Here is a 24,531-nt window from a genome sequence, read left to right as displayed (position 1 = left end):
CTATAAAAGGCAGGGTCAGATGATTGACTATTTTCTCTTTTTATGCTACTGTTCTATTTCTGTACATGAAATTGTCCTCAAACTAGAGTCGGGACATTGATCGCAGGTGAAGAAAGGTCACTTTTTAAATGTGATACAGGTATTATAGTCTTACTCTGTGAGACACATAATACCGGTCAGTAACGTAACCCAATGCGCTGCTGCAAAACATCAGTGTAATCTGATTACTTTGCCACAGAAATTTGCTGAACGTAAATTTAAACATCTCATAAGTAGATGCCAGAGATGCTGAGAAGAGAGCTCATACTCTTTGTGAGTACAGATCAGAAATACGCTGAACATGAGTTTAAACATCTCATGAGTGGAGAGAACAGTATAGACGTATAACATTCTTCATAGAGTGCAGGATTAATATGAAGATGATTAGAGAGTTCATCATCTAGTGTACAGATTAGAAATAAGAACAAGGTCTGTCATGATTGTGTGATTGATTTTAACCCCTATAACAACAAATGAAATCCTGAATTCTTTCCTAAAAGATCTAATGATAAAGGATATGTTCTTGTCCCTCCACTTTAAAATGCCATAATAATCCTGCTTTTATTTTTTTTTTATTGTTTAAGGATTATGCTCAGATGTCTAGTCAATGAAATTGAAAACAAGATTCTTTCATATCTGATAATAGTAATAAAATCCTGCTGGTTGACGTGTGTTTTCTGACATTGTTTCAGCACCACGGACAGAGGTTTGGGGTCAGTTTCAGCACCGTGGACAGTTACCTTTAATTATGTGGCGTCACGGCCGTGGACGACGTGTGACATCATCACAAAACGTAGTTCAACTGCTTTTACGTCATGTTGCTCAATAATCGGGGATCCCACACTTCGATGTGAGTCTCTACGGTCTCACGGTCATCTGCAGCAGCATCACCTGCCGGTTCTCGGTGGGGTGAGACTTGTTGATGTGTCTCGTGAGCCCCGGTGAGCTGAAGAACGTGGACGGACAGTGTTTGCACGTGAAGATCTGCTGCTGCTGCTGCTGGTCACACTCCTCGGTGCCGATGTCCTCCCGGTGCGCGCGGAACACCCCTCCTCCTCCTCCCGCCAGTAACTCGTCCCTCATCGCGTGCCACAGATGATGCTTGTCCCGGATTTCTACCGACGGGAAGCGCGCGCCGCACAGGTGACACAGGAACACCTGGCTGCTGTCGCGAGCCTGACCGTACGCGGACGGGGGCGGGGACGCTTGCGCTGTCGCCTCGTGCGCGGCCAGGTGTTTCTTGAGGTAAGCCTGCCGCCGGAACTTCTTCCCGCAGTACCGACACTCGTACACCTCCTCCTCCGGTAACGACTGGACGAACGGTAAGTGCGGGTGTGAGAGAGACGGCGGGTGCTGCTCCTCTGGGTTTCCGTTCAGCAGAAGCAGGCTGGGCGGAGGACTGTCCGCCGCTCTCACCTGCTGCTGCAGCTCCAGGCGACTCTCCCCCGGGAGCCGGTACCGGGGCGGGGAGGAGTCGTAGTTAGGAGGCGGCGGGAGGCTGTCGGCGTCGGGGCTGTCCCGGGAGCGAGCGCGCAGCAGGAGCAGGGACTGTTCTCGCCTGATTCGGGAGCTGTCCGGTGCCCGGTGGTGCTGATTGGCGTGGACGCGCAGCAGCTCGTTCTCTTTACCCTCCATCTCTACCGGCGGCCGCTCGTGCTGGAGGAGCCCGCGCGCCTCCTTTAGCGGCTGGCTCTTGTTGTTGGTGGGGGTCTCTGCTCCCTGGTTGTTCACCGGACGCGGTTTGTGCCACCGGCGGTGAGAGGCCAGGTTGGCGGGGCAGCTGAAGACTTTGTCACACTCGGGACACCGGTACTCCACGCGCACGATGCGGGAGCACTTGTGTTGCGCGAGGGAGAACGGGTCCGAGTACTCCTCCTTACACAGCTGGCAGATGAACTCCCGGAGCGGATGGTTCCCGGTGGACACGCACGACTTCTCCCGCTGCCTCCTCATCTCCGGACTCTCCTTCTTGATCCGCAGACCCAGCACCGGAGAGGTCGTGACCTCATCTTCGAAGTTCAGCCTCCGGTTCACTTTGGGCTTCTTTGATTGGTTACCGGTGCACTGTTTGCTCTGTCTCACGCGCTGATCCGGTTCGAGTAACGAGCGTTTCCTCTCCGCGTGCTGCTGCTCCGTGTTCATTAACGTCATCGGCGGGAACAGGTGCACGTGAGTCATGCTCGGGTCAGAGTTACCGTAGGGTGGCGCGTGGAGGCGGCTGCTGCCTCCCGCGAGGAGCCGCTCTATAGAAGCCGGTGTGGAGCTCACCAGGAACGGCAGCTCCGGTAACTCCGATCCCGGGCAGGAGGATGACGATGTCAGGCACCTGCCGGGGAGAACCGGCAGCTTCTCTGGGTCCTCGTGCCGCTCCAGCATCCTCGTGCCGACCGGTTTCACGGCGCTGCAGGACACCGGTAACGACAGGTCGCGTGGAGGTGGAGGAGGCGGGAAGAAGCAGGAGAAATTGGGACCGTCCGGAGTTAAAACGTCCACCTCGCTCACCTGCTCCTCGGTCTCCGGTAACTGCGCGCGCCGGTCCGCCTCAGCTTCCAGCGCGGACTCCACGTGCGGGCTCCACGCCTCTCTGCCACCGGCAGGGTCCTCGTGGAACACAGGGAGCAGTCCATCTGTCCGGTCAAACGGGGAGACACTCAACACGTAGTTCTCCTTCGCCGGAACTCTGGTCGCCTCTGTGTTGTTGCTGCTGCTCCCGTTGCCGTCATGTAGTACAGACGTGGTGTTGTGTCGGGGCCGGTAAGAGGCTGAGCACCGCCGGGTCCTCTTCACCAGAAATCCTCGAGGCATGATGATGGGCACAGAGGAGCTCAGCGCGTGGCACCAAGGACAACAACTGTGGTCTCAGCTCAATGTCAAGTGTCTGAAGCTTTGAAGTGGACAGGGAGAAGGAGCGAGGGAGGGAGAGGGAAAGAGAGAGAGAGTAGAAAGAGAGGGGGAGAGTAGAGGGAGGGAGAGATAGTAGATGGAGTGTGTGTGTTAGAGAGAGAGAGAGAGAGAGAGAGAGGAGAGAACACACAGGTTTGGGCAGTTATCCGTACCGTATTAGGACTGCGCATTGACATCCATTTATTGTAGAACATAACCTCGAAAAACTCATGTGAAACCCTTCTTATATAGGGTTCTGTGGTACACAAACACACGCGCACCCACACAGTAACACCCAGACTCACTTCTTGAATGAAATATTAAACCAAAGATCATTCCACACAGCAACCAATGACTAAAACAACTAATCTAATCACTGTGATTAAATTCTGTATTTTGTCCATTCAACTCCCAAAAAATGTCATCTCTGTATTTCCCGAGGCACTGAAATACTGAAACACGAGTGTCACTACAAGTGACACTCGTGTTAAATAATAAGTCTGGAATTATGAGGTATCCTGAGTCTCAGCCACTCACAGATGCATGAGAACAATTATTAACATATGGTTGTATTCGTTCAAGTGTAATAGTATATAAATCTAATTGAGAATAGGGTTTTTCGGGCGAGGCTCAAGACAGGAAGAATCATTTTTTGTCCAAGACCAAGCTGTAAATGAATTGATGCGAAGGCTGCCACTTTATATTTGGTGTCCTACAAACTCACAAGGGACGCACGTCCCTGTGTGTGTGACAGGGAAACTAAGAAAACAATCAATCAATCAAATCATTATCACTTTATGCAGAAATAATTAAAATCGTTGTTCTGTCACCTTCACATCATACATGCAAACCTGATCAGATGCATTTACAAAAGAGAATGTGAACAGTGGTTTTAATTTCCTAAAGTGATCAATGCATTATGGAATTTATTTATTACTGCTTATGATTTAAAATGTAATATATCCCCTGAATTTCATCCCAGTTGGTAGATCAAGGATAAAGGTGCCCTTACTTTTATTCTACCACCACACTGCAGATTTACTATTCAATGAATAGTTGGTACATCACCTGTGCAATGCAGTTTATGACAGTTTGGCAACAGTTGCCCTTTATTAACAAAGGGAGGTTTTCAAAATGTACTATTGTGTTGACATGAATATTACATTCATATTCAGAGATAGTGATTCGTAAATTACAAAATCCCAGTGCAGTCATGTGATTTCGTTAGTGAATTTGCAAAGAAACCGGCTGCCGTATGAGCCTCTGTCCCTGTAGCACATAGAGGAACATGCACATGTCTCTGACACCTGATCAGATCTGTGTGTTGCCTCAGATAAAGATCAGGTTGAAACACTAATGATCGTCCTGCTCAACATCTGATTATCACTCTTTTCTTGCTGTTGGTGGGAAGACCAGGGGCACTGATCGTGTGTGCGTGCGTGTGCGTGTGTGTGTGTGTGTGTGTGCGTGCGTGTGCGTGTGTGTGTGTGTGTGTGTGTGTGTGTGTGTGTGTGTCTGTGCGTGTGTGAGTGTGTGTGTTTGTGTGTGTGTGTGTGTGTGTGTGTGCGTGCGTGCAGGGCCTATTCACACCCGTCTTCCCCCACCAGAAGCTGCTCTGGCTGATAAGAGATCGGAGAGAGATTCATCTATCCATCCATCCTCTCCCCCCGGGGGCTCGGCCGGCCCCTTTGCGGGCCAGGCGCTCTATAGCTCGGCCAGTCGGCTCTGGCCAGGCGGCGTCGCTCCCTGGAAATCAATCAAGGCGTGTGAGCGTGAGAACGAGCTTGAGGGTCGGGCTGCTGGCTGGACGAGGGCCGCCTGGGGAATAGAGAGCGGAACGGGATGAGTGGTGGAGGGTCGCAGAATAAAAACTAATTAGGCTCCTGAATCTTTAGTTTTCTTGTTTCTCTCATACTGGTCCTGGTTCCGCTTTTATTGAGCCCAGTGAGTGGAACAGTAAACAGCTTCTGCTCACTTTCATCAGATGAAATGTCATGGACATATCTAAAATATAAAACTGAATAAATCAAAAAATACTTATATAAGCAATAAAAATTATCATTTGACCAAAAGGCCGAATTTAGATTATTATTATATATATATATATATATATATATATATATATATATATATATATATATATATATATTCTCACATGTTTGACTTACCTGAGTAGTCTTTCTTTTTTTCTATATTGTTATTAAACTTTCAGCAAGTTTACATTTCACCCTCTCTCGCTGTGTATCTAGATTCAAGATTCAAGATTCTACTGGATCATTCCAGAGATCATTGCTAGTACTGAAATTCTTAGTCTAGGTGTCAACTCAAATTTACAAAGTAGCAAAATAGTTACAATAACATGTCACAATAAATCACTGTTAAGTCACATGTGACAAAAGCATGAATATTGGCTTTGGGCAAAGGACATATACATCTACATTATTTAGACAATTCATATTTACATTAGTGATTTAAAATGTGTCCTTTCCACTGAATGTCAAACCAGTGGGTGGTAAACAAGCTGTATCAAATAAAAAAGTTATATTACAATATTTCAAGATACCCTTCTTTTATTTTACCACTCACAGCAGATATACTCTTCAATAAATAGTTGACTTGTGCTGTCAGAAATTACAGTTTGAGTCTATGGTAAAACTAACCTTAGTTCAACTAGCAGCAACAGTTTACAATGTTTATTTTCTATTTACAAAATTATATTTTAAATTAATTTCTGTAAGATATTACAGCAACAAGAGAAAGGGATTCATAAATTGCAGATTCATAATAACAAAAGAGTAGGGCTATGGCAGTTTTCTACCTTGAGGGTCAAATAATGAAAGTTTGTCTTCTCAAAAAGCTCATCAAGCGGAAGTGGGGGGTGTTCTGGGCACAGCATTTTTGAGTAAAAAAGGAGAAAAAAAATTCTCAGTCTCTTTCAAGAAATATGGATCCAGAGACAGTCTGGCGAGGCTTCCAGAGAGATGTGTGTGTGTGTGTGTGTGTGTGTGTGTGTGTGTGTCTGTCTCTCTTTTGCATCACATCAGTGGGCAGTGAGGTGGATAATCCTGCAGACTGCTGAAAATGACTATTGATCTGTGCTCCTCTGTCACAAGCCTTTAAGTACTGCAGCATTATACAGCTGAGCTGTCTGTCTGTTTACATAGAGTTTACATCTTTACTGATGGCAATCCTCTTTGTACGTGTGTCAGTGTGTGCGTGTGTGTGTCAGAGTCAGTGTGTTTGTGTGTGTGTTTGTGTGTGTGTGAAATGTCTGATAATAAAACTCTCAGATTTATCACACTTCACTTGTTAATTAAGAGGCTATTTTTAAGGCTACAGTGATAATATAGGTTTAATTTAGGATTAATGATTCTGGGTGTGAATGTAGCAAATGGAGGCATAACGCAGTCCTATTCGATTTGGTGTGTTCACCCTGAGATGGCTTTAGTTACTGGCCTCATGAGTCCTTTAACTTTAACAAGTTCTGTCAGTTGGTGCTGTTACTGTTAGCAGGTAATCCTTTACTGATGACGTTATGTTGAGTTGAGACAAATAAATCATGATCTCATCCTACCAGAGGACACAGCCTCACAAACATGAACCGCTACAAGAAATCATTCATTTAAACTTACAGACACAGCACACTGAGCTGTTTTTCATGTATCTTTTATATTTCTTATTTAACAGTCCTCCTCAGGTGTCAGCACCATGTGGCATTTATTGGATTTACATTTTTTTTTAAATGTGATTTCTCTGTGTCTGGTGGTGCAGACACTAAAGATCATCTATCCATCTGAACGTTTTGACAGAGAAACAGGCTGATTTGCTGCAGGACAAAACGGTTCGTCTGTGATACTTCACGTATTTTCGTAAGAAAACTTTACAAAGTAAATGAGTTTTCATTGGCGTGATGCTCCTGTCATATAGAAGATTTCATGAATCCCTCTCAGTTGACTGCTCCTCGGCTCCATCCTCATACTTCAGTTTATTTGGTTACACACACCATCAGTCACTCACGTTTCACTAAAGTGATCACGTGTCGCCCTCTAGTGGTGAAAATACCCCAGAGCCACAGTTTGAGTAGCTTTGTTGGCGTCTCAACCCAAACTGTGAATCAGAGGAGCAACATCTTAACTGGATGAACCAGTTAAACTGAGTTTTAGCTTCAGAAGCTGGAGGCTGTTGTCTGACACCATCTAGTCGACAAAAAGAAATCCACCTCAAGGTCTACTTTAAACCTAATATTGGACTGAACTAACACAAATAATAATAATGATGATAATAATAATAATGATTATGATGATAATAAGAGTGATGATAATAATAATGATTATGATGATTAGGTAAATTATTTATCACCTTTCAAAACAAAGTAAAAAATTGCATTACAATAACACATTAATGCAAGAAATGAAATCCAAAACATAACTTGTAATCAGATACATTTTTATTGTTTTAATCAAACCAACAGTTGAGACGAGATATGAGTAGGTGAGATTTAAAAGAAGATAACGGGGGATCTCCAGGCAGGGAGTTCCACAGCTCGCTCCCCTTTAATGACCTTTGGACCTTCAGGAAACTGATCAGGGTTACAAGGGGTTATGGGATGGCAGTAACAGTAAACAAGTTATTATAAAGTTGCAGACAAAGGCAACAATGAGTCCAGTGTGCTTATATTTATTGGAAACATGACACTTTCAAACATAGGACCTGAGCTCCATCAGCAGATATATGATACTAAGAAGTCAAATGTTTTTTTTCTGATCACGTTGAGAACTTCTTGTCTATGTGTGTACAAAGCTTCACATGTAAGGTTCATTCTTGACCATTGAATGATTGAGGTTTAAATTTCAATGTGAGTCAACCGCTACAATACAGAAGTGACGATTGAAAGAAATGAAAGAAAAACAATTCATCCCCTCATGTCTTACCAGCTCCGAGGCTGCTACCCTCTGACTGACCTCCTACCTCCATGTGCAGGAGAAAATAAAGACCATTGTTATTATCATGGGATTCAAATGCACACTGCTATTTTCACTATCTGAACAACCACACTGGTGATCTTTGTTAAAATTGTGTTTTGAACAGAAAGAGCTTTGTCAGCCGACCGTGGTCCTCTTACTCCCCCTACTGACACAGATCTGCTCTGTGTATATACTCTGTATGGGACAGACAGTAAGTCTATACATCAACTCTGCTCCTAGTAAAAAGAACATTCACCGCAAGTATTATGGACTGCACTTTAAAATCTTAAGTCTCAAATGTGCAATATTCACTGTGCTATATTAATCTGTCAATGAACGATATCTGCAATATCAACAGTTCATGTGCAATCCATTTACTGTAAATATCTTCACACTGCATATATTTCTTCCTGTTTTTAAACTGTATATCCTAGATTAATTACATTCATATGTTTCTATATTTATATATATTCTATGTATTCCTTACCTTTAAGTATGCATGTAACTTATTACTTGCTGACGTCTTTTTGACTCTTGCTGCTGTAATGCTGCAAATTTCCCAATTGTGGGACTAATAAAGGATCATCTTATCTTATCTTATCTTATCTTATCTTATCTTATCTTATCTTATCTTATCTTATCTGTTGCTTCCTTGGATTGAGAGTGGGTTGCCTCATGAGGTGTATGTGCATCCAGGGACCAGCTCAGGTGAGGTCAACCTTCTCTGAGTTACAAGCAAAGAAAAACCTGACTCAGGTTCTCTGTTGCCCACTTGTGCTAAACGCCAGGAAACTAGAGCGCTGGATCTCTGCAGGGTCATCACTGTTTTCTCAGTCTGTTCAGCAAATCCAGTTAACTTCAGGTTCTATGAAATAAAACAGAAATCAGCAAAGGGAAGTCCACACTGCTGACTGCATAAAGCCCCACAGCTCACAACAGCAGACTCAGCAAAATTCAGGAACATCATCACGTTAGTTAACAACACCCCTGCAGACTAATCAGATCTGAGCACAGCTATAGTCCCTTTGAAAACCTGACACAAATGTTAACTGTACTGTTTGTGAATTTGAAGCTACAACTGTTTTAGTTAGCCTCTGATATTTCAATCAAATATAAGGATTTAATTGACTGAATGACACATTATGCTTTAAATCTATTTCTTCTTTCTGTTAAGAGCACATACATTTACCACAATCTTTATTCTGGTAAATCCATCTATTGTAAATGTGAAAAATCTGTAAAATAATAAAATCTTACTAGTGTGTCTTTTTTAGGTTATAAGCAATTAATAGAGTATTAAGTTATTTAACATAAGTATGACTTAAGTTGGCTACTCAAGAAAATAGAATACTCGTTTTCAAATGTTATTTTTGTATGCTGTAACCACAGGATACAAGCATACAAGCCAAGCCCAGCGGACACTGCATGAGTGTGTGTGTGTGTGTGGGGGGGGGTATGTCCTGGACTCATCACCGAGTTAAACAACCATTCATGTTCATGCTTATACAGACTGCACATTTTGGACTGTGGGAGCAAGCCGGAGTACCCAGATAAAATCCACACAGACATGTGGAGAACATGTAAACTTCAGACAGAAAGACATAACTCTCTCAAAACGTTATCTATCCACTGCACCACCGTGCCTTAATATGTGAAAATACATCATATTTTACACACTGATCATTTGTTTAGTTTTTTACATAAAACTAACTTGAAATTGGAATTATCCAATAAATGTGACAGAATAACTGTAAAATGCTCACTCTTTTCTCATCTGTAACCTTTTTGATTTCTGTATTTGCATTCTAATACTGTGTTGTCATCAAAGAGCTTTTAAGTGTTTCTTACACTGTGTGCTTTCTATGTTCAACCTATAAAGCACCTTGTAACTGTGTTTTAAAAGGGGTCATACTAATTAAGTTTAATATTATATTTATTTATTTGTTTGTTTTTTATTTAGTTGTGGCTCCAATAGATTTGAATCCTTCCTGAAAAAGCAATGTACCATACAGATGATTAACTCAAGTAGAACCAAACAGAAGGTGTCTCAGTGAAGTGCTGGGCCCCCTTGTGTCACCAGAAGAGCTTCCGAGCTCCTTTGTAAAGATTCAACAAGTCTCTGGAGGGCAGCAATCAAAGCAGCCTTCTCATAATTGAAGTGAAACAACAACAGACATAACACAACTTGACTGTGAACGTCTCCAGTAAATACAACGGGAAGTTTGCCAGACGAGAAGTCAGGCTGCAGCTCGAAGCAGGAAGCAGGAGGTGCAGCAAAGGGGAAGCAGGTGAAGACGCAGGTGAATTCTGTGAAACTCCACTTCATCATGAGGTTTCATGTCCCACACGTGATTTAATGAGTCATCCTTCAGTTTGACCCTTTATCCCAATAAGTTATTGTGTGTGTGTGTGTGTGTGTTGCAGGTGATTGTGACTGATTCATCATGAGTCATTTGCATGACTGCATATGTCCAGAATGCCCAGGGATTCCCACCGACACACATGCATAGACATTGTATGTGCAGGTGTAAATACAGTCACACATTACTGTAACAATGACTATTCTTATAGTGAGCAATTTTGAGAAGATTCGTTGTCACATGCTCTAGTTTACATCTTTTGAGTTAAAAAGCAATAACCTTCATTTTATAATGCTGTATATCCATTATAAACATCAATCTCTTTCATTTAACCCACTATTAACGATTTGTTTAATAATTCAATTAACTGATAAATGTGATATATAATCTCTCCATCGAGTTTGTTGAAAGAACTGCTGCAACCAGGCAAACCTGGATAACAGTAACTAGAAGAGTTTACACTCACCTTCCATGTTTTCTCTGGTGTAATCTGATTTTACATTATTTTTATTGTCATCAGGAGAAAGAGGCATGAAGCTGCCAAGGAAATGATCTGGCATTCATTTGTCTGAGTTACTTAGGTGTATAATTATTAAAGTAAAGCTGATATAAACCGATTTGGAATGTCAAATCTCACTGTTAGGCATTAGGAAATAAAGCCTTAAGAAATGGCCATCATATTGCAAATCACTTTACATCTTACACAATACACAGTACATAAATGCATGCCTACACAAACTGTACATATGATACAAATCAAAGTAAGTTTTTCTCAAATGCACAACTAGACTTTTACACCGCTCTGTAGGTTGCTGTAATTCTGAGATGTTCATATTATAGAACCCCAATCATCAGAGACTTAATACCTGTGTCTCTAGTACCTCTCCCCTGGTTTTCCTGTTGGAGCACATTCCATCGTAATCATAGGTAATGTTGGGGAAATGTTAATGACTCAACCTTACATTTAGAGAAGCCTGTAGAAGTCTCTAATTGTACTGATTGCTAAAAACCCAAGAGCATTTATTCGCTTTTGCAACTATATTTACTCCTTTCCTCGTCTTAGGCTGCCGCTAAAACGTTTGGGAGGATTTTCAGCATTTTAGAAATTATTTTTCTGTAGCCTACTGTTTTAAGTGTTGATGCATATTGTAGAAATGTCCCTGCTAGTTAAGCTGCACATGCTTCCAGTCAGAATGATTTAGTCTGAGTGTTTCCAATTGTATTTGCTTCATTTAAACATATCTGTGCAGCCTAGTTCTTTATGGTGACAGACACTAGTTAGTGTCTACACTAGTTAGTGTCTGTTACCGTCAATGCACACAGATGTTACAGATGTTATGGTGGTTTGATCCCTCTTTGGGATATTTATCAAACGCTGTCTGTTGCAGTAATAAAGGTAAATGGTGTTCGCTGGCTGTAGAGATTTGGTGCACACTTCTAATATATTTGAAATATTGAATTTCCACTGTACAATCACATACAACCAGGGCCATAACCACAGATGGCACTGGTCACAGCTGAAAGCCCCTGATGATACAAAATGTTCTGCACCGAAAATGTAATAGTTGAAACACAATGTATTTGCATATGTGTGCTTGTGTGAATATGCATTTTTTTCTGAGAGGAATCCTGATATGCTGCTCAACAGTTGCTATCGTGACAGTAAAAAATGTGCTGAGAGCGAAGCCTGAGCTTCCCAGTTGAACTGGTCACACGGACTGAACAATAGGATGTAAAACAAGCCTGGAGTTTCCCCCAGGCCTCCAGAACATCACGTTCAACCCGCTGTTTGTTTTTAAAGGGAAAGAGCACAGCCTTGTTGAAAACTTGGACTTCTTCCATTTTATCTGCAAAGGACATGAATGAGTGACTTGATACTGGGTTATTAAAGGCACCATGAAAAGAACCAGTGGGCGTTTAGGCCACTTGTCAGAACAAACATCTGCAGGAGTGTTTTTCCACTTTGTGTAGGAATAACTTGCATGGCAGGATGTTCAGCACTACTAGTGAATGTACCCATAGACAGCAGGCAGTGATATAATCTGTTTGTGAATGAGAGTCATGATTTCTCAGAACAGACATAAGATCAGATATGAACAAGAACTGTGTGTCCCTGGGTTTTGGAGGAAACTCCTGTGCAGACTGCAGCCCCCCCCCCCCCCCCCCCCCCCCCACACACACACACACACCCACACACACACTGCAGGTCTACGCACCCACTCTGACATTGAGGGGCTGCAGAACAGCTCCTACTTTCTTGTTTTCACTTGTGTAAGTTTTCATGAACTCATATATAATTGAGAGAAAGACTGAGGTGAGTCACGAGGCTGCAAAGCCAAATATCAGTCAACCGTTCGGTCTGTGTATTTTATTTAAGTTAAAGCTAAAATAAAGTGCAAAAAATTCAGCCTTAAAGCATTTAAAAATATCTTCATATCTTGTAGTAATATAACAATAGTATATCTTTATTTTCTAAACATAGTAACAGAGTTTCACAAATAAAACCACATAAAAACGACTAAATATATAAGATCAAATGAAAAGTAAGTTATGAAAGAATGAATAAAAGAATAACAACCCCTAAGCATGTGACATAAATGTAAGCATGTCCTCCTAATAAAATAATAAAAGCTTGTTAGACTGATTCAGCAGGGAGGTACTGGCAAAGTTAGAGACTTTAAGGACTTTCCAGGTGTCCATACCTCGCTCATATCAAAACAGAAAGTCATCAATGAGTGATGAGTCATTAAGCGACAAACAGGGCTGTTATATAAAACATATAAGCTTCAAGATATTCCGACTATTCGACTTGTAAACTGCAAATCCAGATAGAATACTGAATATTAATTGTAACATAATTGGGAATTTTTTAGGATTGTTGAAGATTTGGAATTTTTTCTTTCCATCAATCTATGGTTTGTTTTTAAAGGCTACTGGCTAGTTATTTTCTGGTTTGGTTGCATGGTTAATTACCTCCAACAAGGACATTGTGGATTCAAATCAGGGGGTGGATCCAGGTGGCTTATTTAACTATCTTTGGCATTGCTACATAGGGCGTTTTGCAACATCGTCATTGATTTCACAGAGAACGATTCATGGATCTTGATGGGAAAGTCAGTCATATTTAAGGGACAGATATCTGAGTGTGTGCAACCTGGTGCACCTTGATAGTATCGCTACATAACTAACACAAACAATTTCCATGAAACTTGGTGGACGGATGCAGTTTGGGTTAGGAGAGATCAAAGAAAATTATGCTCTGGATCCAGATCAAAGGAGTTTGTGTGTATGCATGTGTGTCTGTTTGCTCGATTGTACGTAGTTATGCAGGTTTCTATGCGTGCCTTATTTGTACGCAGAAATGTGTTAAACCGTGTAACCATGCATTTACATGCATTTTCCATTATAACTATCATTGGTATTGTTATTGTTGTTATGATATACCATTGTTTGGTTTATTACTCCTATAAATAACTTCTGGTTGTGAATGGAACTTAAATAAAGACAGTGCATGTTTGTTTTGAGTCGCAGAGTCTGCACTGCTAATGTGAATGTGTATAATCGAGGTGCAGTAGATGCAGCGTGCAGAGTGACTGTGCTCTGTTGCTTCCAGACTGAGTCGTGTGTTTATATGTGTCTGTATAGAAATCCCCTGCTGGAGCCAGAGATCTTCGCGCTGTGTTATTCTAAGTGACAGTTTTCTGGAAATCCCCCACCTAGCTGTAAGCTCCGCCCCGCCGCAGCCACACACACACACACGTACAGGGAATTTACAGACTGCTGCACAACTCCGCCAGGGTACACAACCAAGCGCACATCGTTTCCGCGATCAACAGACGCAGCAGCAGCCATGGACCTGCATCGGACCAGTCTACTGAACCAGATGGATTACAGCCGGGAGACTAAAGAGGGGAAGCCGCCGGTTCAGGCGACGGAGGAGCGGCTCGACAGCGGCCTGGACTCGCTGAAGGAGGAGGAGTACCAGGCGGTGGCGGCCGAGATCCGGGGGCTCCAGGTGAGCTGTGATCCGTCGCAGCACCGACAGAGTACCGCTGCAGGAGAAGAGCAGCCGGAGTGGAAGACACAGGTCACGGAGGACGGAGACACGTAAGTTTGAACAGGGATACGGCTGTGGAGTGTAACATGGCGGCGGTGTGTGTGTGTAAGAGGGAGAGAGAGAGAGCGAGCTGCCGGAGGTGTAGCTGCAGCAGCGGAGCAGGCCCTAGCTCGGCTCTCGGAGGAAATAGGATCCTTCCCTGTGGGAACGAGTTGCTCCAGCCTGTCATTACGACAAACAGGCCTCACACACACACCACTGTATTAGTGCTCATGGTGCTAACAACACATAGAGGTGCTGTCCGGTCGGTTCCTGGCTGGAGCTGCGGTCAGCGCCGCTGGAAGGGGCCGTAAACAAAGGGCCATTATCAGGGGGGAATCTACTATGGCCGCGGGTCAGGCTGGGAAAGTCCCGGGCGCGCCGCCAAGGAATCCGACGGACGCGCGCATGCGAAGCGAGGAAGACGGAGGAGAAAAATAAAAAAACAGTAAAAAGTCTGAGGCCGAAACACTACCCTGAAAGAGACGACTGCGGATTACTGCTGAAATAGGAACCAAAGAGAAACCCGATAAAATAGTCCCCGAATGTTTTATAACATTCTGATTCCTCCGCGGGGGAAACTTTGCGTTGTCTTTAAACTGCTGACAAAGCTCGTGCGTGATGTATTGTCTGACATCATGTCAAAGTTGAACTTGTCTAATCAACTGATGAGCCGTTTAATAAACGGTAAACAAACCTGGAGTAACGTTACACCGATCTGACCAAAGCACGTGTTTTCATGTCTAAAGGCACAGCAGGGGTTCTCAGTGCGGAGGTCAAAGTTCAACATCTAGTGGAGCTTTTATTTTCAAATGCAGGAAACGAACTGCTCACAAAACCATCAGACTGAATGCAGTGTATAACTTTTAAAATTATACAATGCAATAGTAAATAAAATGAAAAAAAAAATACTGTGACACAGAAACTACTGTATTATATTATAATGATTATATGATTATATATACATTAAATGTATAATTGCCAGTGTTTCCTTAGATATCACGAAATGAATCACTGGTATCGATATGTATCAGACAGCCGATAACTCGATCGGGCTCTTCTGGTTTTCCATTTTGAACATATTCCTGTTGTCCTTTACATTAGTTCTTGTTGTGTACATGTATTTTAACTGGTCTAATACCCTTCTCCTCTGTCTCTATAGGCTACTCCACCTGGCCATCATCCACGAGGCCAAGGACTACATCAAAACCATGATCGATGTGTCCAAGAACACAGACTTCCTGAACACACAGAACGACCTGAGACAGGTACGTGGTGGACATCACCAAAGAGAACCTACTTCTGTTAACTTTCTCATAAAGACTATCTGTTCCACCAGACTGTACTGTAGCAACAAAACAAGTCCATGCTTAATACCTGCCGGCTCAGAAACTCACTTGTTTTATCATAATCTTCCTCCTCCAGACTCCTCTCCACTTAGCGGTCATAACAAGCCAGGCCGACGTGTGTCAGCAGCTCGTGGCGTCTGGCTGTGACCCCACGCTGGTGGACAACAGAGGGGACACTGCACTTCACATTGCCTGTCGCCATGGCAACCTGCCGTGCTTCAGTGTCCTCACCCAGTACGGTCAGAAAGACCACCTACACACAGTGATGGCTGCCTGCAACTATAATGGTAAGATTTTATTGTAGGAACAAGTGTTTTGTCTGGGGAAGTGATGGGATTTGGACTATGTTTCTGTTATTTTCCCACTTTGGACACAGTGGTCTAAATAACACTTAATTGTCAACATTAAAACTAAATTTGTTTGCACATTGGGTAACACAAATATTTGAATTTGAGAAGGCTCAATTACAATGTTTGAGCAACATAAAAAACTGTGCAGTGATTGCTATTTCCACTCTGTGGTGTGGCCCACCCACACTGCATAGAAACAGATGTGACACTGAATAGTCTGCAGCTTGTCTTGGCTGCTAGTTATAAGGAGGAACGGAGGGCAATAGCAATTATTTCTGCTTCTGTCCAGTATCCCTGAACACTGTGGTTCAGAGGAAGGAAACTCGTAGGCGAGTAAGGGGAAACCGGTAGCTTTTCATAGCACTACATCCTGACCCTCCTATTCCATGGAATATAATGTTAGATCATAAGGCTCCAAATGTATAAATATTCATTCTTAAATTGTTGGTGGGTTATTGACAGATTCTTTTGAGAACCAAATTATCAGGATATACAATTTTTTGTATGTGTTTTCATATATGTTGACATAGTTTTACATAATTGCATTTAGTGCATATCTAAGTTAATAATTTGTCCAGTTGAAATCCATTTGGAAGCTGGACTCTCCTGCAGAGCTGCTGTGATAAAAATGACATGTACTGGTCTGTAGTCAGCTGTTAAAACTTGTTGCTCTGATGTATTGTGCAGGTCAGAACTGCCTCCACCTTGCTTCAGTCCATGGTTTCCTCTCACTGGTGGAGAACATGGTGGAACTAGGAGCTGATATTAATGCAAAGGTAAACAACACCATATGGAATAACTGACATTTTGAGGACCCACACTCGGCCCTCTTGTTGTATTTTTGCTTTGCCTCTGTCCCTGTGCTAAAACCATCTCTCCCTGTCCTGTAGGAGCAGCATAACGGCCGTGGTGCACTCCATCTGGCAGTGGATCAGCAGAATCTCTCACTGGTCAAATTGCTGCTGAAAAAAGGAGCAGACCCCAACCTCCTGTCCTCTGGAGGCCACACCCCCTACCACCTCACCTACGGGTACGGCAGTTGCGACATCCGGGAAGAGCTGTACTCGCTGACCAATCCAGACCTGAGGGAGCTGCCTGACAGCGAATCAGATGACAGCGAGGAAGAGGAGGACGATAACTCTGACGAGGAGGTGCGTGTTGAAAACCTGGAACTTCCACTGAACATTCAGTTTGGTATTATGAAATGCCGAAAATTCCCCGCTTTGTGCTTAATTTTTTTGCCCCACTGTCTTCCGTGTGTCCGCAGGTGGGTTATGACGACATTCACTGGAATGGACAGTAGCAGGAAACGGGACAAGAGAGGGGAAGTTACAGAGGTGTGTGGCTTTGATGACGACGGTAAAAGACGGGAGAGACGGCTCGCCTGCTGCTTCCTGGAGCGACGTCACAGGAATGTGTGGCTGACACGGTGCAGACGTGACCGCTGACAAAACGGATCGGTCAGGCGGCTGCGAAGGCAAAGACTAACAAGAGACTGGTGGCCGATGGAGCCAGCGAGACTGCTCCGCCGGAGAGATAACACATGATGTGAACACCCGCCACACATTATGGTGGGATGGCACCGCTGCATTATAAGAGAATCGCTTGCATTCTGTGGACATGATTGTCACTAAAACACATCCACCCACCCAGATGTACCTGCAACAGCTCTGTTGTATGATATTGTAAATGCTGTGTATACTAAGATGTATTTTTTATGGAAGCTGTGAATGTGTACAGTTGAGTAGGTTGTATATGTCAGATAGCAAACAGTCCAGCACACTCCAGTTAAATTAAAAGACTCATATTTAACAGTGAAGACATCCTGTGTTTGTATATGTCTGTTGGTGGTCTGCAGCCGAGATACATGCATGTATACAATTCATTAGACATCAATGATCAAGATCATAAATCAAGAATAGTCGACCTAACAATATCACAAGGCTTGAATTATAAGGGAATTATTTTAACCACATGCCTCTACTGCCTTCAGTGTCTGTTTAAAGTCTTACATAATTTAACATCTAACTCATCGCCCTTTATTTTCAAATAATGGATGTCACGCGCGAAACAGTTGATAACTTGCTTCTGCTGAGGATCTGTTTGCAGATTGTGCCATGCACTCCTTCCTGCTTGGTGTGCACCCAGCAAGGGATAAAAAAAGGCTTTGGGAAATGTTATGTGCGTGCATTGAGGCTGATAGGTCTGTCATCTAAATCAGGAAGTTGTTTTTTATTTGGGAGGGTGGGGCTAAGGGGAAATGGACCGGAAATTCCCAGGAGCACTCAGCTGTTGGCGACATTCCTGCTCCACATCCTCCTCCGAAGAAGGGAATCCACGGCGCAACAGGATACTCGGTCGAGCCCGGGGAAGAAGGGAGTTTAAATCGAAGTAAATAAATATCCTTAAAGGGTTTTCACTATTCTATTGTCACATTGTAGATTTCGGCTTAGATTGAATTTGGCCCATCAGCTAAGTGGGTTGCCATTACAAACTAAAAGTTATATTAGAATTATTGTAACAGCAGTTCACCCCATGTGATGCTTCACCATTTGATTCATACACCAGCAGCGGTATTATGTCAATATACAGAGCTTTTTAAACTTAAACCAGCTCAATTATATACACTGCACATGTATGAATAATAAATTAATATTGCCAATATTCCATTTAAATCTCCTGGAACACTGCAAGTGATTAAGTTCAAACAAAACTGCAGGAAATGTACTCAGTAGCCACTTTATTAGGTACACATGTACAGTCAAATGTCATTGAATACAAAATGTTCTGGCATTGACTTTGAAGGAGAATATTCAGTTTTTTTGTTGAACACAGGTGTTGGTTAAATTACATGTTTTACCACTGAGGTCAAAGTTGAAGAGGGAATTACAGGTTACATTTTTTTAGAAAATTTGAATATCACCAAATCAGTGATCTTAGCGCTGGATCTGTCATGAAGCACACAGCTGTGTGCACTGATGTTTTCAGAGGATTATGTTCCTAATGATTCGATGGACCGTAATGAGGGTAAAACATTAGAAGTTAAATGCTGTTTAACACAGGCAGCCTCAACTGTGACCTCACAACCACTTAATTCGATTTGCAAGTTTCCTATTCACAAAGTAGCCTTAATTCCCAACTTCCGAATTACTTAAGAAAGCATTTCAAACTCATGTCTGAGTGAGCGCCATCAGACAAACGTGACGTCGACAACAGCACGTGGTGAAATATGCACAGAAAAGAGAACAGGCAAACTTATGTGTTCAATAAAAACACTGTTTAATAGAAGGGCAGTTTTGTACAGCAGAGAGGAGGATTGAGAGAAATAACTAATGACTTCCCATTGACATTGACCTGAGTTGACCACGGCTGATCCCTGGATTTTCACAAAGTCTATCAGATAATAAACATCCTCCTGGAGATAAAGACAGAGAGGAGAGACTTTGGAGCAGATGAATAAAACAAGAGTTTCAGAGAGTTGTGGCAGCCCTGAGTAAAGATGATGAGGAAACACTGCTTCAAATACAGCAGCTCAAGATGCTATGAGAGGTGTTGGGAAGTAGTTGTTGTTACAACACCTTCATCTTCAGATCTGCTCGCAGCTAACAACAGCATCCAGAGAGGGCTCTGTGGTCAATGTCTCTGTGACATAGTCAACAGGGAGCATATCAGGCTGGTTTGTCATAAATGGTGGAATAATGTCAATGGTCAGCATCTCTCCAGGCTCTGACAGTTGGCAGCCGGCTGCATTGATGATGTCTCGGTGTGGTTAGAAGGAAAACGCAGAGAGGTCGATGTGTGGATAATAGTGTGTCCAATCAGATTCTGACTATGACCAGGGAGGATGGAGGAGGGGACGTGTCATGTTGAAGCCGGGTCACGTGTTCTACCCAACTGTTATAAAATGATTGTTGTGTATAGTTTTGTCTGTCACTTTGTTGTGCAGGTCCTCTGAACAAGATGATGCCTGCTGGTCCTTCATCTTCTTTATAGACGAAGCCTTTGAATGAGTTTTTCTGGTTTACCAGCCATCGTCCTTTTCAGAGGATAATGAAGAGGACGGCTGCAAAAAATGGCTGCGGACTTTCCTCACTCTCTCTCAGACAAAGCCACCAGGTGAACATCAATCTCAGACTCTGACAGAATCCTGGAATGCAAACACACAAGTTAACGGTCATATCTTCTTGTTCTGCCAGTTTTTTGGGATGTACACGCGCATGCACACACTATGTAAAGGCTTAATTTGATCTTATCCCTGGTCTTAGCTGTAGGGAATTTCCATCATATCTCCTTTTTTAAACATAAGTCTGATGTGTCTGAACAGAGCAGACAAATTAGCATGTTTAAGTTTCAGGGCAATAATACAAAACTTAAAAAGGCAGAAGGCTGGGGTTTAATTTTCTATTGAGCAACAAATATTCATTTCCATTTCATTTCATATACCCATAAAGGGGCCTCTGGCCAGTGCAGCCTCATTCCTATCTTTGGCAAATATCATATTTCTCATTGATGGCCTCTGGGACAGTGTTTATCACCCTGTCTCATGAATCTACTCACTTGAATTTCTGTTCCTTTGTAGTTACAACTCCCACCTCCAGCTCTGAGGGCTTGAAGTCGATCGAGAGGACGGTCGACATACATGAGATGGCCGTCTGTTTTGGAGAAGGTGAGAAGTGAGAGAAGAAATTAACAGATATGGAAGCAGTAAGAAACAGCATGGGACCCATTGTGTCAAATCCTCTAGATGTATTAAACATGTATAAATACATGTGGGATGCTAGCAATTATTGATAAAAATTTGATAATACAAATCTATATTCTCAATGTTTCTTGTTTCCAAGGCAACATAAGAATTCTACAGAAAAATTGGGGGAAAGTATATCACTCAAACCTATTAACATTGAATTGTGGAGGGAAGGGACATTGAAAAGGGTTAATGTGTGCAGCACCCACTTTAGATACATGTAGACATAGATCACTTCTTTGCTTTGAAAATGCATCAATTTAATGGTTTTATTGTATCAATATTAATATTTTTTATTACGATGTTTTAACAGTTTAGTTTCCACTCCAGTTGGCCAGATAACCACCAAGTAATTTGGTGATAATCCAGTAAAATGACACAGTTGATAAATTCCCAGACGTTTCATGGTCTGAACATTTTTATTGAATAACCCGTCTAGAAAATGTTAGGCATAATTCAATTAGATTCAAGAAATTCCATAGCATGAAAACTGTGAAATGTGACTTCCATATCAGTGGAGATGTTTTATGACAAAGTTCTGACGTGGCATTATAAATATGACTATACTTGACCTCTATGATAAACAAGAGCATAGTCTTTGTGTAAACACAGTGTATATAGTGTGTCTCAAACCTCTATAGTTTGCTCATAGGTCCAATCCAGCTTCTTCTTGACCTTCTTCTCCAGGAAGCTGGTGGCCTCCGTCTGTTTGACACCAGTTGCTGTGGCCTTAAAGCCACAGTAGTAACCAGCAGGATCACATTTATACAGCTGTGGACCCAACTCGTCATCCAGTCCAACTACTATCATACCTGAGGGAAGGATGCAAACCAGAGGGAAATATAAAAAAAAAAGGAGTAGGAACAAGGTTAATGCTCTAAACAGCGCACCGAAAAATACATTTTACTTTTAGCAAAAGACAAATAAATGCTAAATGAAAAGTGACACGAAGACACATTGACAGTTTTAACAAGATGGACATAAACCGGACCTGCAGATGGCAGATATTGAGTTCTTGTATTCTGCAATGAAAACCCTTGAAAACACAATTTATGAAATAATGCAGGGGTTCCACATCTTTTCAGCCTCTGACCTCAGACAACTGATGCTATTAAAAATCTGTCATAATCACTTTGCCAAACAGAAGTATGACATCCTTCATTCTTTAATTTAAATATAACTACTAGTCCTTATCTAAAAAATATTTCTAATTGCTTTAAACTTTTAATTTATTTATGAAATTATGTCGCTTCTCCTCTCTCAATATGTTGCGACCCCCCCATCCCCAGGACATCTCAAACCCTAGTTTGAAAACTACTTCTACTTCTTTTGGTTAAAACACAATTAAATCCTATACATTCATTTAAGACACGTTTCAGGAATAGACAAACACATGGAAGTTACTAACAGCATCCTAGCGGTCTCATCTCAGCATTCTGTGTGTAGACTTGGGAGATGTCAGCCATGCGTTTACAGAGCATGTCCACAGGGATCTCGTAGCCGTACTTATACATCCAGTTAGCTGCTTCATACCGGGCCCTCTGTACCTGAGACCTGCTGTCAGCTGCGGGGAAAGGAGACAGATACATGGATAAAAGAATCAAAAACATGGATTAACACTTTCAAGTTCCTTCAATTTATCATTTATTTTAGGGTGAAAGAACATTATAAACTTCTATGTGCAAATAACTGTTTTCGATGACAGGAGTATTAGAAATTTGACCAACCAACATGATTGTAGAGATTAAATTAATTAATTTACAGATAAAATATGTAGACTCTGGGTTGGTCTGGAGATACAAGCTACAAGTTTTGCTAGTTTTTCTACTTTGCGAGCTCTATAATGCAGTGCAATTAGTCAATTCTATTGATCAAGAGGACGCATTTTCACCTCAAAATAAGAACATGATGACATTGAGAATAAGGCGACACATGGCATGGATGATCTTAACTTATCTAACTTGTTCACAGAACCTTTTCATTCTTGTACATTTCTGGACAGCAAGATGAAGTATAGATTACCAGTCATGCCGGTCATCACACAGCCAATGTTGTTTGTGATTTTGTACAGGTGTGTGACTGTTGAGGCATCCAACAGCTTGTCCTGAGAGAGACACAAGATACGGACATTCGTAACAGATCGATAACTACCAGTGTTATGTGGTTTATGTGATCATATGTTGTTTTGAAGACATAGGAACACAAATGTAAGTGTGTCTTTGTTGTGCCTGTGGATACTGACCGGGACTTTCTTCTGTGTAACGATCACGACACAGTCCTTCCCTCTGACCGCTACAGATGTCAATCCTCCCTGGTTGATGGCTTTGAAGGCATACTCTGAAGACAGATAGAAGCGTAAACAAAACAACTTCAGTAACAGACTGCTGATGAAATGCAACTTTACACTATTATTATTTAGTTTTGAACAAATTCAGCTAGTTGTGGGCTGTTATGGATGTGGATAAGCATTTACATAACATTATACAACCAGTATATTTCCAGCATAGTGGTATTACACTCTCACATGTTTTGTTTTGACTATATCTGTCCAAGGTCTTCTGCTAACATGTACCTCAGCCCAGTTAAAATGACTAATTCAAGAGATTACCACTGAAAACAATTGTGAAAACACTTCTAAAATAATGTGCCACTTAACTGGAAACTATAGGAGTCAACAACATAAGGAATTAAACCAATTACTAGCAAGAACACATATGTAATACAAGCTAACTTGTGATAGCTGACAATAGAATTGATTTGCTATCAAACTGCAAATAAGTCAAAACTAGCTGGTTAGCATTGTCACTAAATTAGGTTTTGACACTTAGATACTAACTACTTAGTGTGCTACATAACCGGAAGTTATATAGGTTTGCAAACGTTATTTCAACTATCATCAAGCACACATTTGTGAACTGTATACAAGTTCTGCTAGCTGAAGTTAGCTTAAGTTAGCCATGTGTATAGCTGCATAGCTGTGGGATCTGTTATCTATCAAACTGCGATTAAACGAACACAGTTGGTGAGTATTATTATTAAAATTCAACTATATTTAAATATTGATAAAATAAAACATCTGCAGTTATTAAAAAGACACCGCTATGTTAAAGTTGTTTGTCTACTACTAAGAATGAGTAAGCTAGACGCTGCTAGCTAGTTTTAGCCTTTTAGCTAGCAGTGATGACAGAGCAGCTTGAGTCTGGTTCATTTCCTCCGCCACTGACCGACTTGGTAGAGTCTTCCCTCCGGGGAGAAGATGGTGATGTGGCGGTCAAAGCCTGCACTCGACCCCCGAGACATGACGGTGAGAATAAACACACGCAAACAGCAGTAAATTGAAACTGAATCTACGATGAGCAGCGGCAACGGAAGGCAAATGTCTGCTCCGGATATAAACCTCGGTCACGTGGTCCGTCGTTTGTGTACGTCCGGTCCCGTCAGCGTGAAAGTTGATGCGCGTCTATTCTACATGCTACGGTAAAGGTTCTTGTCGCAGAAATAAGGTACGAAAATAAACGTTGTAACTTTAATGTCACTTGTTATGCACGTTTGATAAAAATCTGTAAAAACGATTTTGCTTTCCAGAAGACACATCAAATATAATATAATAAAATGGATTGACATATATTGTATATGTTTTTTAAAGAAGATTAAAGGTAAAATCCACTTTCATAATGGCACTCAATAACTCTTATTAAAAACTATCAAATCAATTCTGAAGGATTATTTTGAAATTACTATTTAAT

At 42.0% G+C, this 24,531-nt stretch overlaps 3 protein-coding genes across 3 annotated transcripts; 1 reads left to right on the top strand and 2 right to left on the bottom strand.

Annotated features, from left to right (window-relative positions):
• Positions 1-650: 650 nt before the first annotated feature.
• On the bottom strand, positions 651-2,844 carry LOC133962262 (insulinoma-associated protein 2). The gene has a single exon (XM_062397791.1). The coding sequence runs from the start codon at positions 2,842-2,844 to the stop codon at positions 898-900; it is 1,947 nt and encodes a 648-aa protein (XP_062253775.1). The 3' UTR covers positions 651-897.
• An 11,146-nt stretch (positions 2,845-13,990) lies between these two features.
• Positions 13,991-17,860, top strand: nfkbiab (nuclear factor of kappa light polypeptide gene enhancer in B-cells inhibitor, alpha b). The gene is made up of 6 exons (XM_062397679.1): positions 13,991-14,353; positions 15,505-15,610; positions 15,768-15,978; positions 16,729-16,817; positions 16,932-17,192; positions 17,309-17,860. The coding sequence occupies exons 1-6, from the start codon at positions 14,097-14,099 to the stop codon at positions 17,342-17,344; spliced, it is 960 nt and encodes a 319-aa protein (XP_062253663.1). The 5' UTR covers positions 13,991-14,096; the 3' UTR covers positions 17,345-17,860.
• Positions 17,861-18,764: 904 nt separating this feature from the next.
• On the bottom strand, positions 18,765-24,193 carry psma6a (proteasome 20S subunit alpha 6a). The gene is made up of 7 exons (XM_062397268.1): positions 24,010-24,193; positions 23,028-23,122; positions 22,808-22,889; positions 22,194-22,349; positions 21,419-21,597; positions 20,599-20,693; positions 18,765-20,188 (listed from the first exon to the last, which is right to left on the bottom strand). Exons 1-7 carry the CDS (start codon positions 24,083-24,085, stop codon positions 20,131-20,133), a joined length of 741 nt encoding a protein of 246 aa, XP_062253252.1. The 5' UTR covers positions 24,086-24,193; the 3' UTR covers positions 18,765-20,130.
• Positions 24,194-24,531: the final 338 nt, after the last annotated feature.

Source organism: Platichthys flesus, chromosome 10 (assembly GCF_949316205.1).
Source record: "Platichthys flesus chromosome 10, fPlaFle2.1, whole genome shotgun sequence".
Taxonomy (NCBI): Eukaryota; Metazoa; Chordata; class Actinopteri; order Pleuronectiformes; family Pleuronectidae; genus Platichthys; species Platichthys flesus.
The sequence above is the reverse complement of the archived record's forward strand: the minus strand, read 5'-3'. Positions and strand labels throughout refer to the sequence as shown.

Excerpts from the sequence above, each read along its gene's own strand:
- psma6a (XM_062397268.1), bottom strand. The coding sequence starts at position 24,085 with ATGTCTCGGGGGTCGAGTGCAGGCTTTGACCGCCACATCACCATCTTC. Across the intron at positions 23,123-24,009 it reads GGGAAGACTCTACCAAGTCG|AGTATGCCTTCAAAGCCATC; the intron begins GTCAGTGGCGGA and ends ATCTGTCTTCAG. Across the intron at positions 21,598-22,193 it reads GATGAGACCGCTAGGATGCT|GTATGATAGTAGTTGGACTG; the intron begins GTTAGTAACTTC and ends TCCTTCCCTCAG.
- LOC133962262 (XM_062397791.1), bottom strand. The coding sequence starts at position 2,844 with ATGCCTCGAGGATTTCTGGTGAAGAGGACCCGGCGGTGCTCAGCCTCT.
- nfkbiab (XM_062397679.1), top strand. The coding sequence starts at position 14,097 with ATGGACCTGCATCGGACCAGTCTACTGAACCAGATGGATTACAGCCGG. Across the intron at positions 14,354-15,504 it reads GTCACGGAGGACGGAGACAC|GCTACTCCACCTGGCCATCA; the intron begins GTAAGTTTGAAC and ends CTGTCTCTATAG. Across the intron at positions 15,979-16,728 it reads GGCTGCCTGCAACTATAATG|GTCAGAACTGCCTCCACCTT; the intron begins GTAAGATTTTAT and ends TGTATTGTGCAG.